Source organism: Arachis duranensis, chromosome 4 (assembly GCF_000817695.3).
Source record: "Arachis duranensis cultivar V14167 chromosome 4, aradu.V14167.gnm2.J7QH, whole genome shotgun sequence".
NCBI classification, from domain to species: Eukaryota; Viridiplantae; Streptophyta; class Magnoliopsida; order Fabales; family Fabaceae; genus Arachis; species Arachis duranensis.
Genome location: NC_029775.3, coordinates 102025328 through 102049983, shown reverse-complemented (window position 1 = coordinate 102049983; position 24656 = coordinate 102025328). Strand labels below are relative to the sequence as shown.

The 24656-nt window shown below is 35.5% G+C and overlaps 1 protein-coding gene and 3 pseudogenes across 1 annotated transcript; 2 read left to right on the top strand and 2 right to left on the bottom strand.

Moving 5' to 3' along the window:
* Positions 1-667: 667 nt before the first annotated feature.
* LOC107485300 (L-arabinokinase-like) lies at positions 668-5175 on the top strand (annotated as a pseudogene).
* Positions 5176-6110: 935 nt separating this feature from the next.
* Positions 6111-8380, bottom strand: LOC107485315 (uncharacterized). Its single transcript, XM_016105827.3, has 4 exons — positions 8307-8380; positions 7691-7792; positions 7296-7563; positions 6111-6467 (listed from the first exon to the last, which is right to left on the bottom strand). The coding sequence occupies exons 2-4, from the start codon at positions 7772-7774 to the stop codon at positions 6328-6330; spliced, it is 492 nt and encodes a 163-aa protein (XP_015961313.1). The 5' UTR covers positions 7775-7792; positions 8307-8380; the 3' UTR covers positions 6111-6327.
* Positions 8381-11947: 3567 nt separating this feature from the next.
* LOC107485313 (probable ribose-5-phosphate isomerase 2) lies at positions 11948-12778 on the top strand (annotated as a pseudogene).
* A 4177-nt stretch (positions 12779-16955) lies between these two features.
* LOC107485306 (probable ribose-5-phosphate isomerase 2) lies at positions 16956-18176 on the bottom strand (annotated as a pseudogene).
* Between the last annotated feature and the right edge of the window lie 6480 nt (positions 18177-24656).

The window sequence follows — 24656 nt, the reverse complement described above, 5'->3', positions numbered from 1 at the left end:
CAAACATTTGGGGAATTATCGGGGATGGGACGGGGATTCCCGTTCGGGTCCCCGCGCCTGTCTTGGGGGAATTTCGCTCCTCATCCCCATCCCCACGGAGAAAATTTTCTATCATCGGGGCCCACTCGGGGCGGTTTTCGCGGAGATCCCCGCCTCCTGAAAATTTTTGACACCCCTAATAATAGCAGCGGTCATAGTTGATTATATTGTTGAAAAAAACTTTAGAGTTTAAAACTTCTACAAAATATATAAATAAAACCCACAAAATAATTATAAATGAAAGGGTTGAGAGCAAAAATTTTCCCGTTTTGAACCGTCATATTATTCGTACAATAATCGAATTAGATGTTTACTCTTAATTCTACTGCATATAAAATAAAAAATTTTTTATTGTAAAATTTGAAATTGTTATTACTAGATAATAAGATATTAAAATATTGATCATATTTGACAAATAGTATTAATTTCTTCTCTTAATAGTTAATATTCAATTTTTTAACACGGAATAAGTAAAATGACTAAAATCACATTTACTCCAAATTTTTTATTGAATTCCAAGACCCAAGATGTTTATACCTATTTTTGTTGAAAATAAATAAATAAATAAATGAACTTCTCCCGATACTCATAAGTTGATTCATATTTGATAACTCGTATGAAAGCTTATTCCCTTTTGGTAATTGCTAATGGCCAATGACAATGTTGCATCTTGATCTGGTCACTTACAATATAATTCTAGGGTTTATTGGTTATAATACCTATGAATTGTTAATCAATGAATCAAAACATTAGATCCTTACTACATTGTTCATTTTCAGTACTATTTTTCATTATTATTATTTATAGTGCATATAACATTGCAATTATTCATAATATGGTAGCGATTAAAATGGGGATGAAGCAGCAGGAAGAGTATGATGGCGATGGTGCTGCTGCTGTTTCTTCCACACAGAAAATGGTGTTTGCTTACTATGTCACTGGTCATGGATTTGGCCATGCAACTCGTGTTGCGGAGGTAACCTCTCATTTCTCATTGTCATTGTCATTGTCATTCATGATTCATTATTTGGATATTACATTGCACTTAAGTTTGAATTGCAATTTCAATTTCAATTGCATGTATACATGTAGGTGGTGAGGCATCTAATCCTTGCTGGTCATGATGTTCATGTGGTCACTGCTGCTCCTGAATTTGTTTTCACCAACGAAGTGCATTCTCCTCGCTTATTCTTTCGCAAGGTGAGTTTAATTCATTTTAGCTTGATTCAGACTTAGTTTGATAGTTGGATCCACTTCAAAATGGGGCTGTTCATGATCTAGATTAGTTGGACTGTATATGGATATGTTTGTTATGGAATGAAATGAATGCTAGGATCATAGCCTGTATAGGTGTTTATTTTTGTGAACGAAATAAAAAAAAGCACATGCTTTACCACGTGTAATGATAATTGTACTCACCTTGAATTAAACATTGGGTTGACACACACCTTCACCACCATTGGATTGGGTGTTATCTCACTTCAAATCATGGTAACGGTTTTGTGAACTGGTTTGGTATTTGATGCAAAATGAGCACATCAATCATTATTCATTCAGTAAAAGGAGTAAAAGAATTACTATAGTTAGTCCATGCTATTTTAATTTGGTGGGCATTCATTTTCTAGAGTTGTATTCTCGGATATGGACATTTATGTTATTCAAAAGTACATAATTCTTACAAACTAGAGATACATTTATCCATTTTTTTTTCAAGGTGGTTTTGGAGTGTGGAGCTGTTCAATCAGATGCTTTGACAGTCGATTCCCTTGCCACTTTGGAGAGGGTAAAGAAACATAACTTCTTAGTTCAGTTAGTTGATTAGTTATAGTAAAGATGATCAATGCTTGAACTTTAAATTGTTCTTCTTCTTTGTATTTGGTTATATTAGTATACTGAGGAAACAGTGAAGCCCCGTGCTAGTATCTTGGCAAAAGAAACAGAGTGGCTGAAATTCATCAATGCTGACTTAGTGGTAAATATATTATTCTTACTATTTATTCTCATGCCAGCCATTTTTGTATGAAGAGAATACACTGTATCTGGTGGACCCTTCTAAAGCTGATATGTAAATGCAGGTATCTGATGTCGTCTCCACTGTATGTCGTGTTGCAGCTGATGTTGGTATACCCTCTGTTTGTGTGGCCAATTTCAGGTAATCTTCCTCCCCTTTTGTGACTGGTGCCACACTAAAAGAAAATGTAGGAAATAAAATTATTGTCTCAAAATGTCTATGTCCTTTCATCTTAGTATTAAGATCTCTCTTCATCGTGTATTCTTTCGAAAACCTGATTGGTATAAATTCTTTTTGACTCCATCGCATCACTAAGTTGCTTGTTCACTTTCTAATTCACTGCCTAAATTAAATAGTCTTTACTAGTAATAAAATATTTAATCGTAAATGATGCAATTAGAAACTACTTCATTTCAGCACTTGAGAGTTGAGATGAATTGGATTGCTTATTTTTCATAAGCTGCATCAATAATTATTGCTCATTCGATATCGTTGTGATTTCAGTTGGGACATCATCTATCTGGATTATGTCATGGCTGCTGGACCTGATTCTCGTTCGATAGTTTTGCAGGTATCAGCAATATTCTATATAGAAAGTTATCTTTCTGTGCTGCCGTTTGAGAGAAATTTTAGGTTTCTGATTGTGTATCTTAAAAAATTTGATGCTAGTTTGGGATTTAATATATGCATATAGTTTCTGAATCTGATCCGATATTTATGGTGCATACTAAATGACTTTATGAAGCCCCACAGAAAAAGATAAAAGTCCAGCCAAGTAAAATCCTTTCAACTTTTATTATTTTTTAACAAAGATAAAAGATGCAGTTGCATATTTATTGATGCAGATAGCTGAAGACTATTCTAATTGCAATTTCCTTATCCGCCTTCCAGGATATTGCCCAAGTATGTTAGTTCTTATAAAATTTCACAACAATTTCATAAAAATTATTTAAATAGCTGTCTAAATCTTGTCTTCTTAACAGTATTTGTTGCATATTTGCAGTGCCCGCTTTTCGCAATGTTATTGATGTGCCTCTTGTTGTGAGGAGGCTGTATAAATCCACAGAAGAGGTACTGCAACAGTACAACATGAACCTTTGCGGAGATTTTCCATACGATGGTTTCGTTTCTAATCTATGACCATGTAATTTTCGTTGTTGAAAAGGTGAGGGAAGAACTAGGGATAGCAGACAATGTGAAACTAGTCATTCTCAACTTCGGTGGCCAGGTTATTCCTTAAATTCCATTTTTAGGTACTAGAATTATATATACATTTATTTGGTTATAAAATAGTTTACTTTGAAGCAATTTGTTTCTGTAAGTGTTCAAGCCTCCAATTCACTTCATCTGAACCTTCAATTAAATACTGATTTGAATTATGAACACAGTTTACAGTTTTCTTGCTAATTGTTTGTTGGATCAATCTTCGTTTTATGAATTTGTTACTTCATCGTGACCTTATATTTTTAAGTGTTTCCTGTATTTGGACCATTGGCCTCAGTATAAGCAGAGCCACTACCGTCATCGGACATTCTGAATTCTTTCTGACTATATACTATCTATCCTTGTCTCCAGCCATCAGAATTAAAACTGAAGGAGTTTTTGCCTTCTGGTTGGTTGTGCCTGGTACTCATCAATGATTCTTCTTTATATATGTTTGATTAAAATTGTTCCTCGATTAGTATACAATTCTTAATTGGTTGTGTTGCTTTTATGATCCAGGTTTGTGGTGCTTCTGACACTCAAGATCTTCCTGCAAACTTCAAAAAACTTTCCAAAAATGTTTATACACCTGATATTATTGCAGCATCTGACTGCATGATCGGTTAGTATGAAATTTCCCTTGGTTTGGAGCTGGACAAAAAAATAATATGCTAATAGCACCTTTGAATTTTTTAGGAAAACTTGGATATGGCAGTGTGAGTGAAGCCCTGGCATACAAGTGTCATTTTGTCTTTGTACATAGATAATATTTCAATGAAGAACCTTTTCTAAGAAAAATGCTCGAAGTGCTCACTCTCTCTCTCTCTCTCTCTCAAATTTCATTCTCAGTGTTTTCTTGATCTCTTTTTAATTGTCTTTTATTTTCTCCCTTAGCATTATCAAGGTGGCATTGAAATGAGTAGGAATGATTTACTCTCGGTCATTGGAAACCTTATCTTGAACGGGCAATGAGTTTGAAGCCATGCTATGAAGAAAGCATCAATGGTGGGGAGGTACCCTTTAATTCTTGAATGAATTGACTCCTATTTCTGCACAAGTAAATATCATCATGTAATGTCATATTTGACTTTGAGCTTTATTTGTTTAACGGTTGATTTTCTTGTAACTCTTGCAAGAGTGTCCCCTAGTCTATATAGTAGACAGGGGATGTCAATAAAATATAAATATAAATTAAAATTAGCTTTTGGATTTGTCTGTATCAAATTTTGTATCTCCAAATATTTTGAATGTGAATTCCATGTGATTAATATGCCATAGCAAATAGGTTTTTAGAAAGGGCAATCTTTGAAAGCTTGAAATATTTTTTTAAAAATATCTTTATTTTATCATTGGTGGACCAAGAACAAGGTTTGTTTACCTTACCATTGAATCTGCGACTAGTAGTAATTTTACCTTTTGGGATGAGTTCTCTTCCTCTAGTTTTAGTTTGCCTTGGAGAACGCTTAAGAGCTTAATCTTTAACCGAATTTAATTGTCTATTAATCACACTACCTTGCATTCATTTTTCTTCTTATGAACATGATTTTAGGTTTGTTCTTTTTTTCCATACTGATTCTGACATGTAAGTGCTTATGTATTTCCAAAGTTTGATTTTTATTTTTATTTTTCAAATAAACATTTTAAAAATACAGGTGGCAGCCCAGATCTTGCAGGAGATTGCTTTGGGAAAATATCATGCTTCAGTCAATGTAAAATGGATTCTAACACCTATTAATAGCAGTTTGTTTTTGTCAAAATTTTCTTATTCATTTGTATATTGACTTGATAATATGTAGCATAGCGAGGCAAAAAGATTGTGTGATGCCGCAGTTCCAGATGATCAACGACGAAGAGCCATTGGTCAAGATGATATTTTGATCCCAGAATGGTATGCAAATGCTGGAAAACAACTTGGTTGCTAATCATCATATTTGTAAGTATTAATCCATGTTTACAACATACGGGTAATCATATTCAAATTCATGTTTATAATTTTGTTGTATGGTTCCTAATACATAAGTAATTTGTTTTTGCTTAAGATTTTTCATGGAAATGTTGAAGGTTTTCCAAGATACCTCTTTGCTTTGAGAAACAAACAATGCTGGCGATTAAGGTTATGCTGCTCTTCAACTATAAGGACATGATCATGTCATATGAAAGTAATCACGTTTATAAATTTATTTGTAATTGATAAAAAAAGTTCAAAATATTCCTAAAGAAAATGAAGTGCATGGCCTATAAAATATATATTTGGGATACATCTTAAGCATAATATGTAACCCCTTATTTTCACATTTGGGAACTCACTTTAACCTTATTCTAAAATTTGATGATTCTCAACAAAATGTTATTCTTTTACTTTCATCTCGTTCTCATTCAGAAGTAGACACCAAGAAATAGCAATTATCCGGCCAGGTTAACAACATACATATTATAATTAATTAACGCAATATATAGTTATAATAATAATAATAATAATTCCTGACAATTATGGACTATGGTGATATATAAATAATTAATAGCTTATATTATTCTCTGTCGTATCACTGACAATTATAGGGAATTTAGTAACTACAGATTTGTAGTTATTAATCAACAATCATACAGAGTTTATCTATCAAACTAAGGCTTATCCATTCACTGAGTAATGACATAAGTACATTGCGCCTTCAAAAAGAATACCCTTAGAAGAATCCCAGAAAGAAAAACTAATTAAATTGACAAAACCTTTAATTACACTGCCATTCAATTTCAACCAAAAATCAATATTAATCCATTGAATCTTTGACTAGAACTTCACTAATATCCATTTAATTACGGGAACCTTTGACAACCCAGGTTTTAAATACCAGAAATCTGTGGCAAAATCTCCATTACATTGAATGAAGTAACCAAGAGGTAAACTTGAGGATTTAAAATAAGCATTTGGTTTATAATTACAAGAGATAAGATTAGATAAGCTACCCAGATACCCTAAGAAGATTTCTTCTAGAACACATAGCCATTTTGTAACTAATTGATATAAGAAAAACTTGGTCGCCACACAGTCGTAAGCTCAGGCATCTTTACTTTGACTAGTCTTTTAAGGTTACAAGAGATCTAACCACGCCTGGTCCTATCTTATCAGCAAGGGCACCTGTCTCTGAAATAAGTAATGATTTTTCCTTCACTATGCTCTGTAGCTTCTTTGCCTCAAAGTCAAGTCGAGGTTGATCTGTAATTACAAGCTCGATATGAGGGATACACCAATTTACAGTTAATATATATCAGTTCTATGCTTGAGGGAACTGAGTCATAGATACGATTTAAATTCTGAACTCAGGAATAACAGTGATCATTAATGAACAGGAATAAATATAATCAGTCTCATCAGAAATTCAGAATTACAAGTTGATGCGTAAATGCCATAAATCTTTAATATGTTCTAATCATGTGTAGGATTATGCGTGCCAAAATGAAAAAACAAGGAACGTATGTCAAAAATTCCAAACTAGTTCCAGGTAAAAAGGGTACAGTTACATTTGTCTTCAGCATTGCAGGATTTGCAGTAACATGAAAAAATTGTTGCCATAATGAATTCAAACCATTAGACTGTAACATAGGTAATTTCAATAAAGATGAATTTTCGCATGCAACTAAAACAAACAGATAAATACAACAAAGACACATGCTTGATAATTCAAATATCAAATTGATAATTCAGTCTAGACTCCAAACAAATGCATGAAATATGGCTTGTATTTCCATCCAGCATTAATATATTAAAGCATATAACAAGGAAATCAATCATCTGTCATAAATATTTATTTTCCTAAAATGCACTCAATCTAAGATTTTTACCGAACTTTACTGTCAAATAACCACGACATACAAATGATAACTAAGCAAGACTTTTGCACAAGCACATTGGGAGAAAAGAAAAATGGAAAGGTTTTTTATTTTGTGGCACTACTAACAGAGGCATGCATTTATGGTATTTTGATTCATTGTCCCTATATTTTACTTCTTTAGAGGGTAGGGTGGGATGGAATGACCAATTAACCTGTTTCCAAGATAGTGTGGGCAGCATGGAATGGGATGCTGGCAAACATATCAGTTCCTGGAAACATCATCCACGTCTTCTCGAATGAATCATGGTTACCACAGGTGTTACACACTTCTTGCACCAAGGGTCTTGACCTCGACCCTTCGACTCCCTTCATCATCGATTCAAAAGGAGTCGGAACACTAGTCTTGGTTGTCCGAGCCCTCTTCCTTAATGCAGTCAGTGCTTCTCTATTCCCATTTCTCAATTTATCATTCTCAACCATCTGCATTTTTTACCCAAATAGGACAGACAGTTAAGTACCGACTTAATTCCACAGAAAAGCCATTTAAAGGGTCTGATGAGGGTATGGTAATGAACTGATGATTGAGATTCCTCAATGAAGTTGTTACCTGATGCCGGGCCAAAAGAAGAAGCTCGGCTTCCAGTTCCACTTCTGTTAATTTTTGTTGGAATTGTTTCATGGTAGGATCCATATTCCAAGAAAGAAACTCCTGCGAGTTGCAAATAAAAAACATATTTTCAAGCTAATGAAATAATGATGGACACCAATTTCAGAAGAGTTATGAGATTCGGTTGACAATCAAGAAGTTACACTAACAATTTTTGATAATCTTAAAAAAAAAACTGATAGCTGATATATAAACACAATTTTTATGGAAATCAGAATTTTATTAACTCATTCATATAAAAAACACAAATAATAGAATTTCTAAAAAACATAAATTGCAGTTAAAAATGGAACATTCATGAACAAACTATTGCAGCAATTTCAGCATTAAAACAGTTGCCAATTACAACAATTGCATCCAAAACAAATTGCGAGTAAACAAAACATAAATCGATACAAGAAGCGAAAAAATAAGTGTTCGATATTGGGTACTTTGGCAAGAAGTGAGAGCAAATAGGAGAGCAAGGTCACCTATACTAATCAAAAAGCACTAAAATAGGGACTGGCAACGAATTAAGGACATAAATTAACAACCGAACTTCGGATCCATGGTTTACCTACAGGAATGCGGATACGACGACAGTGACGAGCACGGAGGCAGCAGCGACGGTGGAGAGTGAAGCCGATGTGATATATTATTATTATTATTATTATTATTATTATTATTATTATTATTATTATTATTATTATTATTAGAAAAAAATTTTATTTTTATATTATTATTATTTTAATGAAAAATAGGTAATTTTTCTGTGTCCAAGTTGCTAATAAGTTAGTATGTTCCAACAATGTTAGTACTTAGGCATACTAATGATAGCGTTTATTTACTAGCTTTAAAAATTATCATTTTTTATTTTATAAAATTTTTTCCTATTTTTAATATTGGTCATCTCATTCAACACTCAACAGTCTCTACTGTCAAAGCAGCTATCAGAGCATTTAAAAATTCATCTTCAAAACTAAATTATCCTTTTTTTTTCTGGGTCATCTTTTTACACTTCCCTTGAAAGAATAGGTAATTATATAATGAGTCATTAACATTTATGGTGTATACAAAATTTAGATCTCTAATATGATTGATTGTTGATTGTCGATCCCAACAAATTAGATACATATCCCTTTTGATAAAGGGTCATCTCCAATGAGGATAATTCTATTTACTGTAGCAGTAATGTGTACAAGGTGAACTCAAAAACATTGATTCTCCCTGACCTATCCTAATCTCTAACCAATCTAACGGAACTAAATTAAGATTTTTACCACATTGCACTCTAATTTCTGGCCTACCATTGTTTTGATTAGCTCTACAGTATTAGGAATCCTTTTTACAAAATAATGCACACCACAAATCTCTTCTAGAAGTTGCCCTGCCACCAAAAATCTATCCAATATGAAACAGCAAACCATGTTCACAGCAACACTACCTGAAATAACAATGCAATCACAAAATTTTTCCATCATTCCATCTGTAGAAAATTGAAGCATTGTAGCGAAAAGGAGATACAAAGAGAATCAAAAGCACACACCTCGTCCATGAATTGAAGCTGCACACTCAAAAAAAGCTGTGAAGCAAATCATTTTCTTCGGCAGAACACCGCACATTAGCCATGCTTCAGAATCACTCCTTGAGGAACTCGCTAAATCTGAATATGCAAAGAGTAAAATAAGAGTAAATTTTAAGTTTTCCTGCTAATAGATTATCTTAAGAACAAACCAAATAGCATCACCTTTTGATATTTCACAAGATTTTTAGGGATTGATCTTATCTACGTCCAACAACTAGCTCTTAGGTTACGTTACCTTGTCATACAATGTTCTAAAATTTAAGAAATTTTAAAAGAATCTAAACATTTATAGTGGAGGAAAAACAAATTCAAGTTCCTATTTTTTTCAATGGTACAAATTCCTATTTTTGACACACAACACAAGCAAATTGAACTAAATTTTTCTCACTGCTAAGTAAATACTAAATAGAACTCAAAACTTAAATTTTTCCTAATTTTAATTATTTTAGAAGCCCTAAAAAAACAAGTCTCTCATAAAAATACATGCAATTGAATTAGTGAGTAGGACCACAACAGAGACACACTTTCCACAAATGATTTCAAAAGCAGCACAAACAAACGATGTCACATACCGTCACATCGGCGTTGGTCCTCCGATCCGTCACGGTGTCTTTAGTTGGTGATTTTCCGGTATCAAGTGTGGTATCATTAAAATTTTGCGTAATTGTTTATGTGAATGAAGGTGATGCATGGAAAATCCTCTTCATATGAGGATGCTAGAGTGGAATGCGCCATTTTTAGAGCAAGTAAAATGTATGCGTTTTGCTAATTGCTCAGTAAGGTTTCTATCATAAACAAAACAAATTGAGTAGTTAACATTACAATTAGGATTGTACCATTATCAGTTAACAAAAAAATTAGAATGTTCAACGAAATACATAGAGAAAAGTCTAGCAATTTTAGTAAGATAAAACTTTCTATTAGTCATAGCAAATTCATATATATATTGCATCAAGAACAGGAAGAGTATCAACTGCCAACGACAGACATTTTTTGTAATGCTGTCCTGACTGATCCTTGAAGTAAATATTGAGTTGAGACTCGCCAATCCGGGTAACCCAATTGGGCAAGGAGATATTGGGTTTTGTAGATCCATGAAAGCAAAGTGTCACATGGAGCTTAAGACCCACCTTCTAAACCATCTCAGCAATAGCAAGATCAGTCATATTTTCCTGCAGCATCTTTCTCAATAATTTCCCACCAAACAGGGAACTCAACACCTTCAACTCCTAATAACTTCAAAGCTTTTAGACCAGCTGTAATTGCTCTAGCATGGTTTAGTGAATTGCAGTCTTTAGAAACTGCATCTAAAGGCAGACCCACAAATAATCTTACACCATCCTACGTCATATTATCTTAGCCATGTCAGTTTCTTTTTAATCCTTGACCTTGAACATCATATAACAACACCTAGTGCATTTAGTTTGACCCAACATGTAACATGAGATTTGAAATTATGCAAATAAATCATAGCAAGAACTTTAACAATATATTATACAGGGATAGCTCTACTAATAAGCATAAAATCCAGATGAAGAGAGAATATCTTATCCACATTTAACCCATACAAAACACTCTAGTCTTTGATTCTCATGGTTTTCAGTTTTCATTAATAAAAAAATCTAGGTTAATGTAAGAAAACCATACCCATACAAATAAAATAACATAAAATCCTAATTTGTGTTGACTTATTAAGTTATTATTCATCTAGTTGAATGGCTGATGTTGTTGAATAACTCAACACAAATATTTACATACTCTGAATTTAATCCAAAGCTAACAATATATAGAAAAATCAGGTCAAAACAAAAACAACACAGAACTATTTAATTAATTAAAAGCTTCTTCCTTGGTCAAACCCAAATAAAAATCCCATTTTTCCACACAAAATTCTCACCAACCAAAAACAGAACCCAGCATGCAAATCAAAACAGAAAAAACTTATCGATTTGGATCTTCTACCAACACCAGAATGCTTCTCCGCTTGAACTGGTTCAGACTGAAGAGCTCTCAGAGTGAATCTAATCCCATCTTTCTTCCACTTAATATTTTTCCCGAAACAAACCCTATCATTCGAAATCCTAAAACCATCCTTCAAATTAATAAAATCCAGCTCCCTATTTCCCAATTCGGGCATTCCCAAATTATCTTGGGAGCTCCCAATCACCGAAATCTCCATGATCAACAGCAAAAAACCCTAGTAATAATCACACCGAACGAAATATACCGTAATAAAAATGAATCAGAAAAACCCACTCAAAATTTCTGAGATAATTAACACAGAAAACGAAGTATCTGAATGAAAGAAGAGATTTTGAAAATGGATAAAAAAGAATTGGGGGAAACATCATATATAAAGGTGTGGAACTCTCGCACGCGCTTTTTCTTTGAAACCGGTAAACGTGAGATAAAAGCTTGCCTGAGACAAAAGCTTCCACTTGCATCCCCTTCCTCTGTTTTTTTCTATCAATATATAAACCCCCACAACCAAACAAGCCCTCTCATATCTCCGCCACCCCTCTTCTCTTCTCTTCTCATTTCTCTTCTCTTCCGCACGAATCCTATCTTCACACATTCACTCGCCACCACACATTCACATTCACATTCATTCATTTCCCCCCAAACCCAATTCAATGTCAATCCCCTGCGCCCATTTCATTGCCTCGGAGAAAGCAGCCATGGAAGCTGGCATTCTTCTCCCCTCTTCCTCTCTCTATCTCAGCTCATTCTCATCCAAGACGATTAGAAGAAAATCGTCGCCTATAAAGCCGTTGAGTACGTCGAATCCGGTATGGTTCACGACCTCGGAACTGGCTCCACTGCCAAACACGTCGTCGACCGAATTGGCGAGCTTCTCCATCAGGGCAAGCTCAAGGACATCGTCGGAATCCCCACTTCCAAGAAGACGCACGAGCAAGCCCTCTCTCTCGGGATCCCCTTGTCGGATATGGACTCTCACCCTATCGTTGATCTCGCCATTGACGGTGCCAACGAAGTTGATCCTTACCTTAACCTCGTCAAGGGCCGCGGTGGCTCCCACTTGAGGGAAAAGATGATTGAAGGTGCTTGCAAGAAGTTCGTTGTAACCGTCGATGAGTTCAAGCTCGTTAACTATATTGGTAGTAGCGGTTTGGCTATGCCCGTTGAAGTTATTCAATTTTGTTGGAAGTTCACTGCTTCCAGACTTCAGAATCTCTTTCAGAAATCTGGTTACGTTGCAAAGCTCAGAACTTTGGGCGAAAAGGCTTAGCCTTATGTCACTGACAATAGCAACTATATCATTGATTTGTATTTCAAGCAGAGTATTAGAGATTTGAAGGCTGCCAGCGATTCTATTATGTAAATCGCCGGTGTTGTGGAGCATGGAATGTTCATTGACATGGCTACCACTGTTATTGTTACAGGTGAACTTGGCCTAACTGTCAAGAATAAGTAGTAGCTTAATTCAAACACCATTAAAGGACATGAACAATAAAGTAGGTAAAATTGGAATAATCAAGGAGGTAGTTTAATTCATCAAGGTTGATGCTTTGACATTTGGGGTGCCCTTTGGGGGCTTCTAACATACGATATCTGGTGTAGTTACAATTGCTGGAGAAAGTATCTTAATTTCTTCGCCAATTTTGTTATTTTTGACCTGGTTTGAGCAAGCAAGCATAAGAAAATTTTATAGACTTGTTGGAAATTTGGATATTCAGTTCATGTAATGGCTCTTGTGTTTTGTACACAACTTGTTATTGAACTGGTATTGTTTAACTTATTGAATTAATTCAATTCAAATTTTGCTCCTTTTTCCCCTCTTTGATTTGCGAATTTTATATTTTGCTGCTTAGCCTTTGTCTGGTTCTGAAGTACTTTTCCTTTAAAATTAAGATGTAGCTGCTGTTCATAAATCACTTGTAGTGTGTTGCATCCATTTAATTGCTATTTGGGGTCCAATAATTCGTGATTGTAAGTACACCTGTTAACAGAGTTTGTAAATTTTTGCAAATGTGGAAACTCTTTGTGGTAGGTAGATTATAACTATCCCCATCCATTGACTTGAAAAAAGATTAGTTGTTCTGTACTTCTCTGTCTAACTGTCTTATGGCATTGCAAAAGGCTATAAAATTGTCGTCATTCATGCATTAAAATTTTTCAATTATATTGCCATGATTATTCAATAGTGTGAATGCTCGAGCAATTATTAGCATTGTCCTCTGCATTTGCTTGTACTCTGAAAAGGAGACTTCAACTGCCTACCTAACTTTACACATGTCGTGTGATCAAGTTGTGTTCTTAAGTGGTTGATGCTTCTATTAACGTGTCTATATTGATTTTACGGATAAGCATCAACATAATGGAAGATTGTCTTGTTTTCACGATGAATTCTTCCTTATTATAAACCATTGAAGCTTGTTATTTCGTCTTTAGATTTGGAAAGATGTGGCAGCTCTCGCAATTGCTGGTATTATTTCATATCAGTTGTGTTGTATTTCTAGCTATCAGATTATTTGAACTAGGAAAAGCTTCTTGTCCGTAATAGTATTCTGTGATTCATACTTAATGATTAAGTTATGATAACCTTATTCATGTAAAATTGGTGAAGTATGTTAACTTCTCCGTAATTGGTTAATATTTTATCAGAGTTATGATCATCTTTGTGATTATTTATAGTATTTTATCATTGAGACCGATTCCTAATTCTCTTCTTACTACCTTTAATATTATGTACTTTCTTTGGTTACTTCAATTTAACATTGGATCAATAATCATACTGCAATGTTCACCAAAAAAAAAGAAAAAGAAAGAGCAATAACCCAACTGTAATATGTTGTTGCTCTTTGATTTAAAGGTCAGTTGGAAGGATGTTCTGTTCAATTCAATTCAGATATATTTTTCTTACATGTTGGATTTAACATTAATATATTTTAGATGAGATCAAACGTTAACTATAACAGTATAACTGCTTCATTGATAAGTCATAACTAGGCTGCAATACTAACTTATTGGACATTGGGTTGTGAGTATATTTAATCATGCCCATACTTGAGTTCTTTGAAAATTAATAAGCTTTAGCATAGAAGATGCCAAAGTTATGGGTATGATGATGCTTGCAGTTGTTTGTAGCAACCAAATAAACATGTTACATATTGGTAATATTCTTGGTTATCTTAGAATTCCTTAATTAACAATGACGTGACTAGTGTTCTTTGGAATATGCTGACCCCGATTGCTAGGCGAGTTTCGGTTCCATTATCACTGATCTAGACCATTTCAATTTTTGTAATTGACCATTGCTTTCTTTCTTGAAATCAAAGGTCAGAAACATGTCCGGTATAGGAGATTGCTTTAAAACACAATTCTAAAATTTCTTTGTTTTATCTTAAGTCGAATTTAATGTGGTGATTAAGTTAGGTACTATAGTTTATCTAATCCATTTCAATGAAGAACTGGGACGGCATAGAATCCATTTGATCCCGGAACTGCATGGATAAAATAGAGCAGTTGTGTGTTGACTAAAGGTGTGCCTACTGTCTTTGACACCAAACAAGAACAAAAGATTTGAAGAAGATATCACCACTCCTGCTTCCCATTCCCGTTATTATTTTGTTGCAACATGTTTAAACATGACTCTCACCACTCTGGACTTAACATCCACACGACACAATATGGTAGGAATTGGATGCGTCTCTCAATTGGGCTATGTAATTGGGTTGTGTAATTGCATCTTTCTCAGATTGTTTCTTTGAGAATTGGGCTTCGGCCCAATTACACAGCCCAATTGAGAGAGGCATCCAATTCCTACCATATTGTGTCGTGTGGATGTTAAGTCCAGAATGGCGAGAGTCATGTTTAAACATGTCGCAACAAAATAATAATGGGAATGGGAAGCAGGGGTGGTGATATCTTCTTCAAATCTTTTGTTCTTGTTTGGAGTCAAAGGCAGTAGGCACACCTTTAGTCAACACACAATTGCTCTATTTTATTCATGCAGTTCCGGAATTAAAGGGATTCTATGCCGCCCCAGTTCTTCATTGAAATGGATGAGATAAACTATAGTACCTAACTTAATCACCACATTAAATTCAACTTAAGATAAAACAAAAAAATTTTAGAATTGTGTTTTAAAGCAATCTCCTATACCGGATATGTTTCTAACCTTTGATTTCAAGAAAGAAGCAATAGTCAATTACAAAAGTTGAAATGATCTAGATCAGTGATGATGGAACCGAAACTCGCCTAGCAATTGGGGTCAGCATATTCCAAAGAACACTAGTAACGACATTGTTAATTAAGGAATTCTAAGATAACCAAGAATATTACCAGTATGTAACATGTTTATTTGGTCGCTACAAACAACCGCAAGCATCATCATACCCATAACTTTGGCATCTTCTATGCTAAAGCTTATTAATTTTCAAAGAACTCAAGTATGGGCATGATTAAATATACTCACAACCCAATTTCCAATAAGTTAGTATTGCAGCCTAGTTATGACTTATCAATGAAGCAGTTATACTGTTATAGTGAACATTTGATCTCATCTAAAAAATATATAATGTTAAATCCAACATGTAAGAAAAGTATATCTGAATTGAATTGAACAAAACATCCTTCCAACTGACCTGTAAATCAAAGAGCAACAACATGTTACAGTTGGGTTATTGCTCTTTCTTTTTATTTTTTGGTGAACGTTGCAGTATGATTATTGATCCAACATTAAATTGCAGTAACCAAAGAAAGTACATAATATTAAAGGTAGTAAGAAGATAATTAGGAATCGGTCTCAATGATAAAATACTATAAATGATCACAAAGATGATCATAACACTGATAAAATATTAACCAATTACAGAGAAGTTAACATATTTCACCAATTTTACATGAAAAAGGTTATCATGACCTAATCATTATGTATTAATCACATAATACTATTACGCACAAGAAGCTTTTTCTAGCTCAAATAATCTGATAGCTAGAAATACAACACAACTGATATGAAATAATACCAGCAATTGCGAGAGCTGCCACATCTTTCCAAATCTAAAGACAAAATAACAAGCTTCAATGGTTTCTAATGAGGAAGAATTCATCGTGAAAACAAGACAATCATCCATTCTATTGATGCTTATCCGTAAAATCAATATAGACATGTTAATAGAAGCATCAACCACTTAAGAACACAACTTGATCACACGATATGTGTGAAGTTAGGTAGGCAGCTGAAGTTTCCTTTTTCAGAGTACAAGCAAATGCAGAGGACAATGCTAATAATTGCTCGAGCATTCACACTATTGAATAATCATGGCAATATAATTGAAAATTTTTAATGCATGAATGACGACAATTTTATAGCCTTTTGCAATGCCATAAGACAGTTAGACAGAGAAGTACAGAACAACTAATCTTTTTTCAAGTCAATGGATGGGGATAGTTATGATCTACCTACCACAAAGAGTTTCCACGTTTGCAAAAATTTACAAACTCTGTTAACAAGTGTCCTTACAATCACGAATTATTGGACCCCAAATAGCAATTAAATGGATGCAACACACTACAAGTGATTTATGAACAGTAGCTACATCTTAATTTTAAAGGAAAAGTACTTCAGAACCAGACAAAGGCTAAGCAGCAAAATATAAAATTCGCAAATCAAAGAGGGGAAAAGGAGCAAAATTTGAATTGAATTAATTCAATAAGTTAAACAATACCAGTTCAATAACAAGTTGTGTACAAAACACAAGAGCCATTACATGAACTGAATATCCAAATTCCCAACAAGTCTATAAAATTCTCTTATGCTTGCTTGCTCAAACCAGGTCAAAAATAACAAAATTGGCGGAGAAATTAAGATACTTTCTCCAGCAATTGCAACTACACCAGATATCGTATGTTAGAAGCCCCCAAAGGGCACCCCAAATGTCAAAACATCAACCTTGATGAATTAAACTACCTCCCTGATTATTCCAATTTTACCTACTTTATTGTTCATGTCCTTTAATGGTGTTTGAATTAAGCTACTACTTATTCTTGACAGTTAGGCCAAGTTCACCTGCAACAATAACAGTGGTAGCCATGTCAATAAACATTCCATGCTCCACAACACCGGCGATTTGCAGAATGAAACCACTGGCAGCCTTCAAATCCCTAATACTCTGCTTGAAATAAAAATCAATGATATAGTTTCCATTATCAATTACATAAGGCTAAGCCTTTTTGCCCAAAGTTCTGAGCTTTGCAACGCAACTAGATTCCTGAAAGAGATTCTGAAGCCTGGAAGCAGTGAACTTCCAACAAAATTGAATAACTTCAACGGACATAGCCAAACCGCTACCACCAATATAGTTAACGAGCTTGGACTCATCGATGATTACAACGAACTTCTTGCAAGCACCTTCAACCATCTTCTCCCTCAAGAGGGATCCTCCGCGGCCCTTGACGAGGTTAAGGTAAGGATCAACCTCGTCGGCACCGTCAATGGCAAGATCAACGACGGGGTGAGAGTCCAGATCCGATAAGGGGATCCCGAGAGAGAGGGCTTGCTCGTGTGTCTTCTTGGAAGTGGGGATTCCGATGATGTCCTTGAGCTTGCCCTGACGGAGAAGCTCGCCCACTCGGTCGACAGCGTGTTTGGCAGTGGAGCCGGTTCCGAGGCCGAGAACCATACCGAATTCGACGTACTCTACGGCTTTGTAGGCGGTGATTTTCTTCAAATTGTCTTGGGTGAGAATGAGCTGAGAGAGAGAGAGAGGAGAGGGGATAAGAAGGCCAGCTTCCATGGCTGCTTTCTAGGAGGCAATGAAATGGGGGCAGGGGATTACCATTGAATTGGGTTTGAGGAGAAATGAATGAATGTGAATGTGTGGTGGTGAGTGAATATGTGAAGATAGGGTTCGTGCGGAAGAGAAGAGAAATGAGAAGAGAAGAGAAGAGAAGAAATGTGGCGGAGATATGAGAGGACGTGTTTGGTTGTGGGGGTTTATATATTGACAGAAAGAAACAGAGGATGGAGATGCAAGTGGAAGTGTGTCTTAATTCTCAAATCTCAACAAAGAAACACAACACCCCTCTTTCTGTTACTATCACATACCATAACAAGGCCACTAATGATAATTATAATTGCTATTGGCATTTTGTCACAGCAACTACTTTATCCCACCAAGCTCCCAAAAGCTTGAAAGAAGAGAAATAATTGATTCCTCATTGAATTGGAGCACCAATTCTCCACTTCATTCGAATCTTCTATGGGTAACCAAAATGTGAATATTCATAGCATTTGCAGATATGCTTCTTGTTTTCCTCAAGCATGAAATTGCGCAAAATATCAACTTGCTATTGTATTATGCTTACTTAAAGATAAGAAATCTAAGTTTTAAAGAACTGTTATTAGTAATAATGAGTTTGAACGCGTGGAGGTGTGGGCTCTATTTGGAAAAAAAAGTAAATATGTTTTTAAGAGTTTGATTAACAAATGCCATTGGTACATTTGTTATAGAAGTACTTGTTTAAGCAGTAAAATAAATAAAATAATTACTGAGAATTCAAGTTTTTAATATTTCTAATACACGTAATGCTTTAAAAATTTCAAAAAGTTACTATGTTTTTTCTTTCGATGACTTAACAAATGTCCTAAAGGCACTTATATTAATTAATTCCTTATTTATACTATGTTAATATCAATATCATTTTATCTTGAAAACTTACATTTTTTAAATACATATGCAAAAAGAACATTTTAAATTTTAACATTCTACCTTTAATCCAAAACAACTACTGTATTCATTTAGATAAACTAATATATAGTACCCAATTACATTGATTTAAGCATGACAAAGTGTTTTAAGAATGCGATGAAAGACATTGTTTTTGCGTGGAGATTTAAGAATGGTGGGGAACTCTACCTAATGTTAAGTTGTGGTATCAAGTCTACGAGTTAAGACCAATTGCTTATCGACCACATTTGATTTGGACAATGACATACACAATAATGTTTAATTTCTTCTTCATTATTTTGATCAAATCCACAATAATAATGCTTTCATTGACACTAAGCTTGTGATGTCATTAATTGATCTTTATTGCACTCTCTCAATTTTATTTTACTTTTCAAACTCATCCATATTTAATTGTTTATGGTTTCATAAAAATTTGAGTAAAGTATCATTTATGTCCCCAACGTTTGGGGTAAGTCTCAAACCTATCCCTAACATTTTAAACGTCCTATTTGTGTCCCAAACGTTTCTAAATCGAATCAATGTTGTCCTACCGTCCAAATTACTAACATTTGGTTAACGGCGTTACACACGTGGACATTAAGTGAGTAAGCCTAAAGGTTGAGATACACACGTCTGCCTCTTCGCGCCCAATATACCGTTCACTATAGCAAATACGAAACGTCGAAGAATCACAGCACCTCTATCCAACGTTTTTTATTCCAGTTCTCGTTACCACATACATTTTTTCTCTTCGTCGAGGCTGACCGTAGGGAGGGGCTGCAAGGTAGTTGGTGGATCGTTCTTGGGAGTTTTGCATGAAAGCTTACACCTTTGTTGTGGTGACAGAGTTTGATCGTGCGACGAGGTATGTACTTGAAAAAAAATTGTTTTTTGGGGTTTTATTGAGTAGTTCCACAAAGAAAAGATGGCTGGCAATGTATGAGATTGCGTGCATTTTTAGGGTTTAGTTGGTTTTTTGTATTCTCAGCAAAATGTTCGTTGCTTATGTTAGTTAGGGCATGAATTTACGTTTTTTTGGTGATTGAATGTGTGCCTGCGATTGATGTTGTTTCGTTATGTTTGCCTATTGTAACAGGGTCTGTTGGTTAGGATGAGTTATTTTAGTGTCAAAGTTTACCACCATGGTAGCTTTGGACTTCAACGAGGGCAATTGAAGTATTTGGGTGGGGAGACAACTGTCATAGACTACTGCAATGAAGATGAATGGATCCTGATTGAGGTTTATGACATAGTGAGCAGACAAGGGTATTTGAAGAAGGATATTGCTGCAATGTGGTACAAATCACAGGATCAAAATACAGAAGAAGGCTTAAGGATGCTGCGAACTGATAAAGATGCAATGAATATGGCTAACATTGGGGTTAGGGAGGATATGGTGGAGCTGTTTGTAGTTCACAAAACAAGTGATATCCATGAGGTGGTTGAAGATGTACACTTGTTATGGAGTACTGAAAGTAACATGCAAGTGAAGGGTGGTGGATCTGATGGGCAGGGCCCAATGGTTACAAGTGAGGCCCAAACAGTTGGACAGGTGGAGAAAAATTCTGGCCCAATTGTGGGTAACAAAGATGAATCAGATGAGGAAGGAGAGGGTAGTGATGGCAGTGAGGACGAGGACTATGAACCCAAGGGTGGTGAAGATGATAGTTGTGATTCATGGAGTTCTAATTCCAGAAATGGTGATGGTTCAGAAGATAGTGCTGCCGAAGTTGTGTTTGGTGACAGTGATGATGATAAGGAAGGGGCAGAGGGCTTAGTAGATGTCAACATCAGGGTAGGGAATAGATTCGAGGCTGCATCAACTGAAACCCAAACAGATGCAGCAAAAGCTAGTAGGAGTGCCAAAGGTAAGGAGAAGATTGTTGCAGGTTTAGGTGATGAGGAAGAAGGATATGATTCTGAAGATTTCCTAGATATGCCTATTACTTATGATGATGAGAATGAAAATAGTGTTGCCAAGAAGTATCCATTGCACAAGCAGCTAAAGGACATGAGTGAGTACAAGTGGGAGGTTGGAACTCTTTATGTCTCAAGAGAAGAGTTCAAGGATTGTGCCACTGCCTATGCTGTACACACTGGGAGGGGTTTGAGGTTTGATAAAGTTGATCTTTGGAGAGTGAAAGTCACTTGTGTGGAGGGTTGTAACTGGTTTGCATACTGTGGAAAGATTAAGAATGAGCAAACATGGCAATTAACCAGCTGCCATAACAAGCATAGCTGTTCTAGAGAGTTGAAAATTGGAATTATGCATGCAAAATGGTTGAGCAAGGTGTTTCTAAAAAAGATCGCTGAGAATCCAAAAATAAAGCTCTCCACACTAATGAAGAAAGCATACAGCAAGTGGAATGTAGAGCTAACTAAGTCTAAATTGTGCATGTCCATACTACTTCAAGTAAAAACTGATTAATTGTCATTATCACATATCATGCTGATAATAGATTCTATGATTAATTGAAATGTATGTACTTGGTTAATTGTCATTATCACATATCATGCTGATTTAATTACTACTTCAAGTAAAACTGATTTACTATGGATTTAGGGCTTAGTTCCAACCTTCGATGAGCTCATTCCCGGAGTGGATCATAGATTCTGTGTTAGACATCTTTATAGCAATTTCAGGAAGAGATTTCCAGGGCTGCAACTAAAACTGATGATGTGAAATGCTGCAAAAGCCACTTATTTACAAGAGTGGGAGAGAAACATGGCTGAAATCCAAAAGGTTGATAATGGAGCCTACAACCACCTTATGGAGATACTAACCAAATATTGGTGCCGGCATAAGTTTGGGACTTGGTCTAAGTGTGATCCCTTGGTTAACAACATGTGTGAAGTATTTAACTCTGTGATTGTGGACGCCCGGGAGAAGCCTATAGTCAGTATGCTTGAAGACATCAGAGTATACATAATGAGGCGTTGGGCTGATAATAGGGATCGGATAATTGAATACCAAAGAGAGGTGTTACCCCGTATCAGGACTAAGGTTGAAAAACAAGCTGATGCAAGTGGTAAGTGGGTGAGCACCTATGCTGGTCGTGACAAATATGAGGTAACTAGCATCCATGGAGGCAAAGAGAAGTTTGTGGTTGACTTGAAGAATCACGAGTGTTCGTGCAAGAAGTTTCAATTGTCCGGAATCCCCTGTCCCCATGCCATTACCTGCATTAGGAAGATGTGCTTCAATGTGGACAACTTTGTTGCAAACTGTTACAAGAAGGAAACTTACTCTGACTGCTACCAACATGTGGTGTATCCAGTAAATGGCCCCAACCTGTGGGTGAAGACACAATTTGATGACGTTTTGCCACCAGTCTACAGAAAACCCATTGGAAGGCCTAAACTGAAACGGAATAAAGCTACAGATGAGAATTCAACTAGGGGAGGAGTGTCTCGCGATGGGCAGACTCAGAAGTGCTCCTATTGTTTTGCTAGAGGCCACAACAAACGGACCTGTCCAAAGAAGCGGAAAGTAGCTGCCACTAGTTCGGTAAGTACAATAGTTGTTTTTTCTGATTTTGGCTTTATTTTGCCTGATTGCATTCAAAGATTATAATGTCGTATTGTGGCTGTTAACTAGGCAAACAAAGTTGCTGGGTCTACAAGAAGAGCTTCAAGAGTCATTTCTAGCACTATCTCAAGCATTGTGTCTAGTACTATCTCCAGCCAGGCTTCTAGGCAATCACAAGTTGCAGCTAAGAAGACCAACACATCAAGGCCAAAGAGAAAAACATCTTGCAATGATATCAGTTCCCAGCAATCTCAGGCTAGGTCAAAGAAGGCTAAGATGACCCCGTCAAACAATAATTCTGGACAACAACTCAAGGATGCTGCCAAGCACAACAATCTCAGAGTGCTACCAACCCTATCCAAGCACGTCAGCATATCCCAATTGAAGTTTATGGCTAGGACACCTCCAAAAGCATGGAAGAAGATGTGATGATGATGATGTGTGCAGTTTCATGTTTTCTCTTTAGTATCATTATAATTTGTCAAAACTAGTTTAAAGACTGCATTTTGTTATCTCATACAATTGTTGTGGAGCAAATAGTGTAGCTCCTATTTTGTTATTTTGCTGTGAACCTATTGTGCTTGTTGCTAATTATCTCATACAGTTGTTGTGGAGCAAATAGTGTAGCTCCTGTTTTGTTATTTTGCTGTGAACCTATTGTGCTTGTTGCTAATGACAATCTTAATGGTTAGTGATTAAGTAATATATTACAGTTCAGATTGTTGTCATGCTCATAACTTGCTTCATTTAAGCAGAATGCAAAATGTATCACTTTATTTCAGCTACAAAATATAAACACTTTAAACAGAATGCATAATATAACATTGCAGCTGCACAATATATCATTGCACTTTTTTACACAAACACAACATAACATTTTGCCAAACTTAAATCATCAAAACATCATTTCATTACAATTTCATTCAGTTCAACAAAACACCAACCATGTCAACATCAGTGCTATTTCTAGGCAAAAATACAGAGCACAAGTTGGGATCTAATGATATTCTCCTAAATCTCACTATCTCAACATCATTGTAGTAAAAGTCTCCCAAATTTGGTGTTGCTTGTTTTCTCACAAACCAATATTAGGGCAACTGTCCATCCAACTAAAGCAACTCCCACTGCAACCATGAACCTGAACTCAACCTTCTCCATTTTGCTCTTCAAATTTCTGACCGTCATCCTTAACCTTGAAACTTGTGGGGGCTCTTCCTCTGGTTCTGCCCATACAAAATAGCCGCATTCTTCTCCAATCTATACCAAATATGACACAACCGAGTCACACCTACAGATTGTCAAAACATATAACTCAACAACAAGAAACGCATGGCTAAAACTTACCCTAAAGTTAACGCAACCCCAGAACCTCCGATCGAAATTTTCTACGGTCGATAAGGTGGCGAGCACAGGCCGTTCCCCACAGTAGCAAGTTGTCCTCCTTCGACGTGCCTGGTTTCTATTTCGTGTCGCCTGCTTGCTGCCGTGTGTCGCTTCAGATTGGCATGCATCAGCCTCCATCCTTTTTCAACTAGAGAAGTCGAGCTCCGCAGAAGGTGCAGCATCAAAGAGGAGAGAAGATTTGCAGAATTAGGGTTTCTAAGAGGACCATTCTTTGCTGTTTATCTGTTTCTTTTTTCTTTTATTTTTAATTCAATAACGGTCACATAAAAACGCCCTGTACACGGTGTACAGTAACCTCCATGTATGCAACGCCGTTAACCAAATGTTAGTAATTTGGACGGTAGGACAACATTGATTCGATTTAGAAATGTTTGGGACAAAAATAGGACGTTTAAAACGTTAGGGATAGGTTTAAGACTTACCCCAAACGTTGGGGACATAAATAATACTTTACTCTAAAAAGTTAATCAATTTGATTTAAGTAACTTTATTTGATAATAGATTTTGTTTTTTTAAATTTTGAAAGAGCAAATTTAAAACTTTATATAAACTCTAATTAAGTAGACAACTTTTTTTCTCTACATAAAGTCCAACTAGCAAAACTATTTTAAAATTTTTTTTAACTAAATTATTCAAATATAAATGGTCAATTTTGACATAATTATTGTTTAGAATTTTTTTTGAATTTAAGAGTTACCTAAAATAAAATTA

Coding starts and splice junctions, on each gene's coding strand:
- LOC107485315 (XM_016105827.3), bottom strand. CDS start 7,774: ATGGATCCTACCATGAAACAATTCCAACAAAAATTAACAGAAGTGGAA. Junction 7,564..7,690: donor TTCTTTTGGCCCGGCATCAG/GTAACAACTTCA, acceptor TAAAAAATGCAG/ATGGTTGAGAATGATAAATT. Junction 6,468..7,295: donor CCACACTATCTTGGAAACAG/GTTAATTGGTCA, acceptor TTGTAATTACAG/ATCAACCTCGACTTGACTTT.